Source organism: Vicugna pacos, chromosome 1 (genome assembly GCF_048564905.1).
Source record: "Vicugna pacos chromosome 1, VicPac4, whole genome shotgun sequence".
Lineage (NCBI taxonomy): Eukaryota > Metazoa > Chordata > Mammalia > Artiodactyla > Camelidae > Vicugna > Vicugna pacos.
This window is the reverse complement of record NC_132987.1, coordinates 54,843,923-54,856,568: the sequence shown is the minus strand read 5'-3', so window position 1 is coordinate 54,856,568 and position 12,646 is coordinate 54,843,923. Positions and strand designations below refer to the sequence as shown.

The 12,646-nt window shown below is 36.9% G+C and overlaps 1 protein-coding gene across 7 annotated transcripts in view; it reads left to right on the top strand.

The window, feature by feature from the left end:
• The window catches only part of TBCCD1 (TBCC domain containing 1), a 21,440-nt gene extending 8,794 nt beyond the window's left edge, over nt 1-12,646 (top strand). For all 7 annotated transcript variants that reach the window (XM_072962369.1, XM_072962354.1, XM_072962360.1 and 4 more), the window contains 5 exons: nt 1,645-2,011; nt 3,491-3,677; nt 3,894-4,391; nt 8,978-9,128; nt 11,419-12,646. In XM_072962369.1, the coding sequence (XP_072818470.1) occupies nt 1,645-2,011; nt 3,491-3,677; nt 3,894-4,391; nt 8,978-9,107 (1,182 nt within the window). In that variant the 3' untranslated portion in view covers nt 9,108-9,128; nt 11,419-12,646. The remainder of the gene's footprint in view (nt 1-1,644; nt 2,012-3,490; nt 3,678-3,893; nt 4,392-8,977; nt 9,129-11,418) is intronic.

Genomic DNA, 12,646 nt, shown 5'->3' with positions numbered 1-12,646 from the left:
GCTGTCCAGTTCCAGTTCTGATGAGGCCTCCCTGAATGCTTCAGTTTGGGAGATGACTATGTGTCCCCACAGTAAAATTTCCTTTTATTTTAATTAACTTGTATTCCCTGTGCCAGTGAAAGTTACCACCACCCATACCTAATTAGTTGTCAAGTCTTACTGATTCTGCCTCAAAAAGAACTCTTTAAAAATTTCTTTTTTTTCCCTCTTTTATAGGCCCTATTGTCATTTTGGTTTTGCCTTGATTTCTGTAATTAGGTCCTACTTGGTCACCTTACTTTGAGTCTATAGTCCACCTACTACATTGGACTTTCTAAAATGCAGATGATTTGTATCTCCTGTCGAAACTCCATCAGTGAATTCTCATTGTCATTGTTGTTCTCATCTTGCACCCTTCGGCACCTTCTCAGGGCCTACCTCCTGCAGGGCAGGGGAATGCAGTAAGAGGGAGGAAGAGCAGGTGAGCCGTGGATAGCTCAGCTTTGACATGTTCTTTGGTATCCAAATGAGAGTTTATTAAAAAGAAAGAAAGAAATAGCTGTTTATAAAATAGTTTGGAAGCCTCTGGCACACAAAATAAAGTCCAGCTGTCTTAGCATTTCATACAAGGCCTTTTGTGAATGGCCTCTGCCTACATTTTAACTTCACCTGCCACTTCCCAGCATACTTCCTACACCCCACTCAGAGCTTCCACTTCTCTGAACACAGCAGGTAATTTTACTCCTGTGCGCCTTTGGATATTGTTCCCTAGACCTAAAGTGCCTTTTCCCTTATCTGTTTGCATAACTACCGACGTCAGTCAAGGATCTATTCAATCAATGCTTCACTAAGGTTTGTTTTCCTTGAGTTCTTTGTTACTCTCATGTTCATAGAACGTCTTAACAGATCTCTGCCATAGGTTTTATCTCATTGTGTTATAGTTATTGGTTTATATTGGCATTTCACTACATAGATCCTGAATTCCTTGAGGATAGGAACTATATCTTATTCAATTAGCATAAATCATCACTTAACATTGCTCATACCCCATAATATCTATCAAATGAATGAGCCAAATTGTTGGAACATCTGCCAACTCAGTTTATTCCCAAAGTTGTAACTTCCCTTAAATCTGGTTACTGTAAGATCAGTTGCCTTGTTTCATCCAGTGGAATTTGAAATTCCTTCTGTGATTTGAGAAGGTAAAGAAAGAAACCAACTATTACATGAAATGAATGCCCGAGATGGTTATTTTTATGTTTGATCCAAAACTTTTAGAATATTTACTAACTGTGTGACCTTGGGCTAGTTTCTTAGCCTTTCTGTATCTCCATTTCATTGTAAAGCGGGCGTGGTAATGCCATCTGTTGTATGACTGTTGCTAGGATTAAATATGTGAAAGTTTGTATAACAGGGCTTGGCACACACTCAGGGTAGGCTGTTAGTATTACTTTTGAATTGGCTAAGGTAGAGAGAGAAGCTGTGTATACCTATCACATGCACAGAAAATATGAGGTTTATATTGCCATCTTACTGACTTTCAAAAACACCACTTTTGGGGAGATGAGGCAAAAGATAAATACAAAATAAGTAACATATAAAAGTTTTTAGGTCTTCGAGAATCTCTTTGTTCTGTTAAGAGTGCTTTCTTTTGATATTTTTTAGAACTGGAATGATTACAGTCACCAAGCTTTTGTCTATGATCATCTGTCAAATCTCCTTGAGCTGCTTTTAGATCCAGAACAACTCACTGCATCATTTCATTCAACCCATAGTAGTCTAGTCTCTCGAGAAGCTGTCATGGCACTCAGCTTTCTTATTGAAGGGACAGTGAATAGAGCCAGGAAGATATATCCACTTTATGAACTTGCACTGTGGCAACCACTGCATGCAGAAAGTGGCTTCTCAAAGACCTCTAAGACCTTTTCTTTCTGCAAGCTGGAAGCCTGGTTGAGAGCCTGTTTGACTGGGAATCCATTTGGTACATCTGCTTGCCTCAAGTCTGGAAAGAAATTGGCTTGGGCTCACCAAGGTATTTATTAATATTTTAATCTATATTAAGTTGAATGACAGATTAAGGGACCTCAGAGAGTTGGTGTAAAGATGAAGTTCTTTTTAGCTACACAGACACATTGGAAATTCAAATTTATAGTAGAGAGAATCTGGCTTTGGTTGCAAAGGTGTCTCTTCCTGATAGACCAGTGATGGCTAAAGGGATAGGTTCACGTACTATATGACTTCCTGGGGCCCAGGTATAAGTTTTAAGAGAAAAGGAGCCCAGATAGAGGTTAAAAGAGAAGTAGGTGCCTACACAGTGAGGCAAGTGCCAGGCGAAATTAATGGGGGAAAGAAAACTAGAATATACTTCCACAATATCTGAATTTCAAAGATAAAGAAAAAATAGGTTCCATGCAAATGTAAAAAAAAAACAGTTTTGTATCAAATTTTTATAATGCAGAAAACCAGAAAATGGCACCATCTACAGAGTGTGGAGCAAAGAGATTGTGATCCAAGTATTTTATATCCAGCCAAGCTATTGCTCTAGCATGAGGTCAGAGACTCAGATATGTAAGGCTCCTATATATACATAAGAGATACTAAATAATGTTTGATGTTGATAAAAGAATATAGGTGCAAGTAAGTTTTTAAATTTTAGGGTAGGAAAAAGAAGGGCATCTAACCTCTTAGGATTATACAAAACTGTGATAGATATTAGGATGACAGATAATTTTTATCTTTTACTACTAGTATTTAACATTTCTTCTGCAATAACCATGTTTTACTTAGCTATAAAACGAAAACAGCAAGAATTGTTTCAAAAGAAGAATAACACACTGTATGACCTCTCCACATTTAACCAGTATCTCTTTACAAGAGCGTCCTGATGGTTTGCAGGGAAGTACAGTCTGAGAAGGCAATGATATAAAGGCAGGACTGAGTTAGGAGGGCAGCCTGCATAGATTTTTTGAGTGTGAGTTTGTGCAAGGTGCTGTGTATGAGAGGAAGATGTGCTTTCAGTTAGTAGTATCTTGGGACTGAAGACGTTAACCCGAGTAGAATTCATGGAATGACGCTGTAAGTAATTTGGGAGGGATTCAAATTCAGTATTAATGGTAATTTAAAGAGATGATTTAAAGGTTGGGATGATAAATTAGGGCAGGTTGGAGAAGATATTTGAGTTGTGTCAGCTCTGCCACTTAGTAGCCATATGACTTTAGGCACATAACTTGAAGAGTAGGCATGGAAAAATCATAGATATATAGGCAATCTTGAGTGGATTATAGGTTTAAAAAATTTTGTAACAAAAATTTTTGAAATACTGCAAAAATAAGGAGAAGTAAAGAGAATAGTACAGCAAACATCTCTTTACTCAACACCCAGATCAAACATTTTTTAAACCTCATATGTATCTAATTTTAGACATGTAGACATGTAGACATGTAACCTCATGTGGCTGATTGTTTTCCTTTGATTTGAAACTATCTCATGTATTTCTGTTTGTCTTGAATAGTTGAAGGGACAACCAAAAGAGCTAAGATTGCTTGTAACACTCACTTGGCCCCTCGGATGCACCGCATGGTGGTGATGAGCCAGGTTTACAAGCAGACATTGGCCAAGAGCTCAGATACTCTGGTGGGGGCACATGTAAAGATTCATCGTTGCAACGAATCTTTTATATATCTGCTCTCTCCCTTACGGTAAGCACAGTCTTCATAGTGTTCTGACGTTGTGACATTTTCTTTGGACCAGGGTTGATCTTTTCTCCTCCCCCTCCTCCCCCCTTCCTCTTCCTCTTCTTCCTCCTCCTCTTCTTCCTCTTCTCCTCCTCCTTCTTTTTTGCCATCAGATAATAATATTGTAGTCACATATTTTTTATCTTATTCTTACTCAGAGAAATTTCTCTCATTTTTCAGATCTGTGACAATTGAGAAGTGTAGGAATAGCACCTTTGTCCTGGGCCCTGTACAGACTGCTCTTCACCTCCACAGCTGTGATAACGTCAAAGTCATTGCTGTTTGCCATCGCCTATCCATCTCTTCTACCACAGGTTGCATCTTCCATATTCTGACACCTACACGCCCACTTATTCTCTCTGGGAACCAGAGAGTAACGTTTGCCCCTTTTCATACCCATTACCCAATGCTGGAGGACCACATGGCCAGGACCGGCCTTGCTACTGTGCCTAACTGTTGGGACAATCCCATGATCATGTGCAGAGAGAACAGCAGCACAAGTGTCTTCCGACTCTTACCTCCGTGCGAATTCTATGTATTTATTATTCCCTTTGAGATGGAAGGGGACACAACAGAGATACCTGGGGGTCTTCCATCTGCATATCAGAAAGCACTGGGCCAAAGAGAAAAGAAAATACAAATCTGGCAGAAAACTGTGAAGGAGGCTTGTTTGACAAAGTGAGTATTTTCTAGAAACAGTAATTTGTCTTACGTGAAACTGCATGCATGGGAAGGTAGATTAATCTGCATGTTTATAGCTGTGCTAAAATAATAAAAAAGACATAGTATGTCATTTGTTAGGGTCAGTATTCCAGGCACATTTGGTTGAGGGATAGGAACAAGTGGATACCCAAGTATTAGACCCCCTACTTTTAAGAAGCTTAAGTTTAATTGGCAGACATAGAGCTTAAATGAATGAAGGAGCATATATAGACTATGTCACATAATCCAATACATGAATGGATTGGTTTTAGTTTTTAATTTACTTCTCTGTACTATACTGGTGGTTCTCAAGCTGGGTTGTACATCAGAATCATCCAAAGAGCTGGTTAAAAATACAGGTTTCCTGGCTCCACCATTCCACAGACAGACTCCCCAAAGGTGGACTTCTAATGCTGGTCCCTGGATTAATGCCAGTTTTTGTCAAAGTTTTCCTAATTCATAGTGAAGTATGAAATAAAAGTATAGCGTTTTAAAATAAAGCTAAATTTGATTAATTTAAGATACTGTCTTTTATCCTGAGATTCTTTCTTTCCCGCTTTGACAGTTCTGAATACTTTATTTTTAATAACATGCTTATGATAGTAGGTGGATATGGTTTATTATGTCCGCCACAAATTTTATTTCAATGGTATTGGTCTTTAAACTCTAGAAGCCAGGGAACCACTGTGTACAAACCATATATAAAGATTCAGAAAACATCAGTGTGGGTAGTCAGGGAAGGCTTACGGAGGAAGTAGAGCTTGTGTTGGACCTTGAAAAATGAGCAGAGTTTGGGGAGGAAGTGAGGATTGGGTCGATACTTTTAACAGCACTAGAGGAGGAGATGTGGAAGCAGAAGCAGACCTTAGGTAGCCTGGAAATCAGTCGCTGAAACAGGATTCTGGGTATGCGGTAGTGGTATTTAAACTTGGTTGGGTAGACTGAGCCAGATTATGTAGAATCTTGAATAGCAGGCAATGAAAGTTAGATTTAAGTGGAATTAAGTAGCAAGAGCCATAAAAGGGTTTTGAACAATGGAATGAAGTTCAGAAAGCTGTTTCATTTACTCAGGGACATTTACAGAATGCCTACAATACACATAGCACTTTATTAGATGCTATGGCAGATTAAAACATGTGATTGGTACATATGGAGATCCTCTGGTTAGATTTGAAAGAGGGAAGTGAAGGTGGTATTACAGGAGTCTAGGCTAAGAAACTGGACTAGAGTGGAGAGAAAGGGGGTGGAGACCAGAAATACTTTGACAGGAAGCAGGATTTGGTATAAGACTTTGTAAAACAGACAAAAAAATTAAAGATGACTCCAAAAATTAGAGCCCAGTTTAGAAACATTTGATTTATCAGTTTTCTTCTGGACAGAACAGCACATGCAACTTAAAAGCAGACGATGCTCAGAATAAGTAGTTACTGTTTGCACCAGTGTTTTGGTATTTAATTAAACTTTGTTAGAGATTTTAGGAAGGGAAACTAGAGACATTACAGCACCAAATGGTAAAGGATTGCTTCTTATACAACATTGTCCAAAGGGAACTGGGGCTACCTTGAGAAAAGGGTATCAAGTTCTTCTGGTGGATGTTTCCATGAAGTCTCCTGTATCCTGATAATGCCTTGATCATTATGATCCTTTCCCTTAAGAATGAGAAAAACTTTTACTTTAATAATTGGATCCTATTTGCTTGGTATTCATTTTCTTTTTTTCCTGATTGTCATTATCTTGCAAAATAGCATCCATTCCAGAAATATTTTCTATTTCTGACAATACTGAATTGCTCTTTGATATGTAAGTAAAAATGCTTATTTTAATTAGCTCTCTTAGTGTGTTAGATTTTAAAGTTAGTGTTCTTCTTTGGATAACTGTGTCTATATTGTAGTGGAAGCTACTCTGACTTAGGAATTAGTACTGACCGTGCCACTTGTGTGACATTGAGTGTGTCATCTGACCTCTCTGGCTCTTAGCTGTACCATATATGAAGTATATTTTCTACCTGATGAGATTGATATAAAGGTTTAATAAGATAGCTTATAGTAATGATGCACGTGTAAGACAGTGTAGTGGTGTGTGCTGTACAGTGTGGAATAGTCTGAGTATAAGGCACCCTTGTTTAGTGATGAGTTTGTGAGACACATCTTCTGGGTGAGATTGTTCACTCAGAAGATCTGAGACCTAACCTGTTAGGATCACCTGTATTCTAAGAGAAATAGTAATTGGAAAAAGGCTTGATCCAGCCGTGCTATTTTCTAGATGCATTCTTGTGGCTTTGTTCTCATCATACAGATTAAGGAAGGAAGTGTATAATATATAGTTACACAGCTGCATTTAGAATCTTTAAAACAGTTGCTACCTGCCCCAAATTATAAAGGTCAGTAACAGCCACAACTCACGCTTTACTTTGGAATCCGTTGTGCTAATACTGCTGTTATCCATTACAAACATTCCACCTGGTTTGTACCTCATGGACTAAGCCACCAGGATACTAATACTACAGACCAGTCATTCTCAGCTTAGCAGAATGATGATGATGACTATAATAATAGGAAATATGTATTGAGCACTTATTGTGTGCCAAGTACTATTCCAAGCACCTTCTGTGTGTTAACTTGCTTATTCTTCATAACAGTTTCCTCTCACAGATGAGGAAACTGAGGAACAGAGAGAGTTAAGTAATTTCCCCAAAGTCACACAGGAGCCAGCATTCACACCTAGTCAGCCTGTTTCCAGAACCTGGGTTCTTGGTGTCTTTATTGTTTTCTGTGAGCTGTTGTTATAAATAATGCGATCATTATAATAATGTGATATAAAAATGGATCATGAGGAAAAACATTCTTTTAAAACAATTCTTTTGGTTGAATGCTTCTGGTATTAGGTGCCTAGATTTTCTTACACATGAAAATCTTGTATACATGCACAGAGTCTGGAATGTGGCAAGCATTTAAAAAATGTTGACTGAATAATAGATATTCAAGTGGTGAGATCCATGATAACACTAGAAACAAGGAAAAGCATGCAATTTAACTTTGGGAATACAGGAAGACAGAAGAATTACTGACCAATTTGAAAACAAACTGCCAACGTGCTCTCTTAAAAGTGATTAGATTATGTCACTTCCCTGCTCTGGCCCCTCTAACGGCTCTCCATGGAATAAAATCTAAAACCTTGTGGTACTTACCAGGCCATCTTTGCCTCATTTTCTGCCTTTCTTTTCCTCATCCACTGCCCTTCCGCCACACTGCAATCTTCTTGCTGTTAATGTGGTCGTTGCCCTCCGGTCAAACACCACCAGGAACGTATCTGTAGAATAAAGTTAGATTTTATTACTCATTATAAGAATGGAGAGAGCTAGTTTCATTTCCATAAAAGCATGTTTAAGGAAGTTATAATTGGATTTAGGCTGTGCTAGATGATTTGGCGGAGGGTTCTGGGAAGCAGGGCTTTGTTGTGGGTTGGATGCAATCTGAAAGTGAGGGCAATTCTGTGATTTGGTATCTTAATAATTTTTGTATCAAAGACGGGAGGAATAAAGGAGCTAAAGCTATCATCGTAAAGAAGCAGCAGTCGCTCATTAGCCTGGAAAGGTGATATTAAGTCATTTTTATGGTTTGGACCACAAAATGTTTTTGTTTTTGTCTGGACCTGAGATGTGACTGTGGAGTGATTTTATTTTTGCCTTGATCTATCATCATCCCTTAGGGCCCTTGTCTAATGTTGGTGTGCTGTGGAATTGTTGATGTTTGACAGAAGAACACCACGGCCAGGCCAGATCCTGGCTACACCCAGGCCTAGCTGATGGTGCTAGCTTCCTAGCTCCCAGCTGTCAGGAGCTTCTCTTCTTTCTCTTCTCCTGAACATGTTAAAAATCCTCTCACTTTAGAGCCTTTGCACTTTTTGTTTCTTCTGCTTGGAATGTTCTTCTCCAGATATTTATTTTACTTAATCTGTCATTTCACTCAGATCTCTGCTTGTGTCACCTTAGGCTTCTTCTGTCCATTCTTTTTCTAAGTTAGCATTCCCAAATTCTTGATTTCCTTACCCTGCTCTGTTTTTCTCCAAGGCATTTATAATTATCTACGTTCATGTATATTCTTTTTATTTATTACCTATCTTCCCTACTAAAATATACAGTCCACAAGGAGCACAGACTACATAGATCCCAGTGCGAATGGCGCCCTCTGGAGTCGTGCAGCATAAACCTGCCCGGAAACAGAGGCCTTTTCTCTTCTCTTTACATTTATCCCCATCGGTCAGAACACTGCCCAGCATCTCTTGGTCCTCAGTGAATATCTGTTGAATGAATAACCACAGTATAACTAAACATATAATTACTGAGTTTTTACAAAGAGGGAATTGTATCTGAACAATCTTTTTTTTTTTGGTGGTGGTGATCAAAATGGACAGAACTGAACAGAGCAGTTATTTGGAGAGATCAAAGGGAAAACAAGAAATAATTTAATGTTTATCCAGTTAAAGTATTTTATAATCACTTGGAATAAAATTAATATGAATTAGTGTTCTTATATTCTTTTTGCTCTCAACTGCAATTTTAGGGATCAAAGGAAGCAGTTCCAGGTACTTGTGGAAAACAAATTTTATGAGTGGTTAATTAATACAGGACACCAGCAGCAGCTGGACAGCCTTGTGCCCCCTGCAGCGGGCTCCAAACAAGCAGCAGGATAAGACTTCCTCATCAGAACACCGGTAGGCATTTATAACGGAGATGACTTACATTATTTTGGGGAAATCTTTTTTTACATACCAAAAAAATACGGAAAGTTTGTTTCTGACCACTGCTAATTTTTTTCCCGTTGTTTCCACCAGCATATAGATTTTTACATACTCGTTTACCACATTTTATAGTGAGAAGACCAACCAAAATATTCAGGTGGAGCCTGTAGAATTATGAGCAAATACAATAGCCAAATTTCTCTTTTTTGCCTCTTGCCTGGCGTAAGTTGTACTGTCCAAAGTTGTACTGTACTTCCCCATACATAGTTTTAAATTTTGTGCCTTCTAACACGTTTCCTCCTTCCTATCACCTCACAATTAATAAGTTACACATGAACCAATTAATAAGTCAGCTAATCTTTGTTAGCTACACATATGAGCATTAATAAGTTACCGGAATTAATCCAAATGAAGATTTGAATAGTGAACTCTAGGAGACCTACAGATTCAACAGAAGAGAACATGGATACAGAAACATTTACTGGACGTTGTTTATTCCAAATATGTAATTTTTTTATAGAGATCTTTTTGCTATTTTTAAGTACTTTAACCAATAGAAAAACAGACAAAGAACATAAATAGCTCACAGAAAGATACTAATAAACACAAAGATGCTCATTTTCACTTAAAATTAAAGAAATGTAAGACTATTTTTCATCTATCACATTGGCAAGGATCAAAAACATAGTATACGACACTGATAAGACATTTCACTTGCTGCTGGGGAAAGCGTAGATTTGTGCAGCCTTTTTGGAGGATAGTTTGACAAAATCAAAATTAAAAATGCACACGTTCTTTAACTTTGCAACTTCACTTCCTAGATTTATCTTACAGATACACTCATGTATGTAAAGATCGGCTTAAAAGAGATGTTCATTGTAGCATTGTTTGAAATAGCTCTAGACTGGAAACAAGCCAAATGCTTCTCAGTAGAGGGCTGGTGCCTAATGAATACTCAGTTCAATAAACATTCCATGCCATGGAAGGCATCTTTAAAAAGAATGAAGTATATATCTGTAATGTGCTGATATGCAATGATCTCTAAGGTGGGAGTCGAGGGGGTGAAGGAAAAATGTGGAGGGGGTAAAGTGTTGCCTTGTGTGTTTGAAAAAAGGAGAGGGATAATCATACACATTTATATGCTAATTATGTGCCTTAAATTTTCTGAAAGGATATAAAGAAATTGTAAATGGTGTTTGTCTTTGAGGGATGAGACTGGGTGTCTAGGGTAGGAGAAAACTTACTCTTAATTTTTATGGCGATATAATTCACATACCTTAAAACTCAACTTTTTTAAAGAATTCAGCAATTTGGGTTATATTCACAAGTTTGTATAACCATCACCATTAACAAACCCAGAACATTTTTATCACCCTAAAAGTAAACCCCATACCCACTGATAATCACTCCCAATTCCTCCAACCCCGTTATCCCCTCTGCCCCCTGGTCCCTGGCAACCACTCACCTGCTTTTTGTTGCTTGATCTGTCCATTCTGGACATTTCATATAAACAGAATCAAACAACATGTGGACTTTGTGTGTGGCTTCTTTCACTTAGCATAATGTTCTCAAGGTTCACCTATGTTGTAGCATGTGTCAGTACGCCATTCCTTTTTGTGGCTGGATAGTATTCCATTGTATGGACATACCACACTTTGTTCATCAGTTGACGGACATTTGAACCGCTTCCACTCTTCAGCTCTTGTGAATAATGCCACTATATGTACTTCCGTGTACAAGTTTTTGTGTAGAGAGATGTTTTTATTTCTCTTGGGTATACTATATGGAGGAGTAGAATTGCAAGGTCATATGTTTAACTTCTTCAGGACTCACTGAACTCTTTTCCAAAGCTGTGTAAACTTATTCTTTGTTGTTTACTTTATATTGTTTTCATTTTTAAAGTGTATTACTTTTCATAAAAAATAATTTTTACAATATTTAGTTAATAAGTGCTGAAATTAAGAATTAGAAATCTAATGAAGATTATACAAAGGAAGTGGTAACTATAAGAGGATAAAATTTTAGTTTAGACTAATCCCCGTAGCCTGCTACTTTATGTCTATGTGTGAATTTCTTTTCTTCTATTATGAACTAATGTGACTGTCGGAAAAAAGGAGTATAAACTTTTAACTTCAGATATTTTATCACTTTAAATTATCATCTGACCTTGATTTATGTGATTTTATGAAAAGAATTTTTTCCTATTGTTTGCATGAAGGCAATAGAAAATAAGTTGTTAGCATTATTCTTTTTTTATTCTCAGGGCCCTGGCAACATGAGGATGAGTGGCAGATGGCCACATGTGGAAACTAAATTGGGAAGGTGCTCCTGCTGCTTAAGAGACTTTGGAGTTTCTGTTGTTTTTTTTTTTTCCTGTTCAAGACCTCTCCTTAATTTTCCTTCCATTCTTACTTGTTACTGTTTACATTGAATTTTAGCTAAACTTCTGACTATCGTAGAAACATACTGTTTATTGAACATCAGAAGGCTCATTTTGTGATGCTAAAATGAAGAAGTTGATGAAAGCTTGTATATATGTTAATGGTATAGTGACTGAGTATAGATTTACAAGTAAACTTCACATTTTAATTTGTGTAATGAAAGGGGTTTCATCCTTTCTAGAGTTAAATAAGAGTTTTATAGTTCTTTGTAACTGTTTACAAAGGAAATAGCTATTCCTTTTAAAAAAGAATTGGAATGAAAGTGTGATTTGTTGGCATAGAAATATAGCAGAAGAAGTTTTATTCAAAGATATTTTAGCCCTTAAGGTATGCAGCAATGAAATTGTGTAAAATCTTTATTTTTTAATTTCATTTTCTGCTTCAGATTTCCAGTAAACATTCTAAAAAGTCATTTTCTCCTTTTGATAAAAAGATAAAGCTTTACTTTTAAATTTAGAAAAGGTTTCCAATGTCATTCTGTGATGTTATATCAAAATAAAGTTTACATTTGGTTGAGAAAACTATGTTCTTTAAGACAAAGGAAACAATAATTAGTTTAATAAAATAAATCTGATTGCTGATAAACATTGTTTCATATGTTCTATGGCCATTTAATTAGTAATTTTATCAGAAGGGTCTTGATCTCTTATTTCTAAAGTGAAAATTAACCCTCAATGTATTTTAATTCTAATTGGAGTTTTTATAGTTTTTATTTTAAGGTGAAATTCAAGCAAGTAGAGCATCACAGATAAACACTGGAGTGACAGAAGTATATTTTGGAAATTGCTACTGGTTCATAAAATTAATGGTATTGATTAGATGTTTTCTTTAAAGTTTATAAAGTTCAGAAAACCAAGCATATACTTAATACTTTGTTACTCAACAGTCTTCATATCAAGGCATGTTTATCATTTTCTGAACTGACCATGATATATTTCGGGGCATCCCATTGATAAAAATATTCACTGGAGGCCTTGTTAGTGGAAAGATGAGGAAGTTGGACTTATAAGAATATATGTGACTAGGAAAATTAAAATGGAGAAGAGCCGA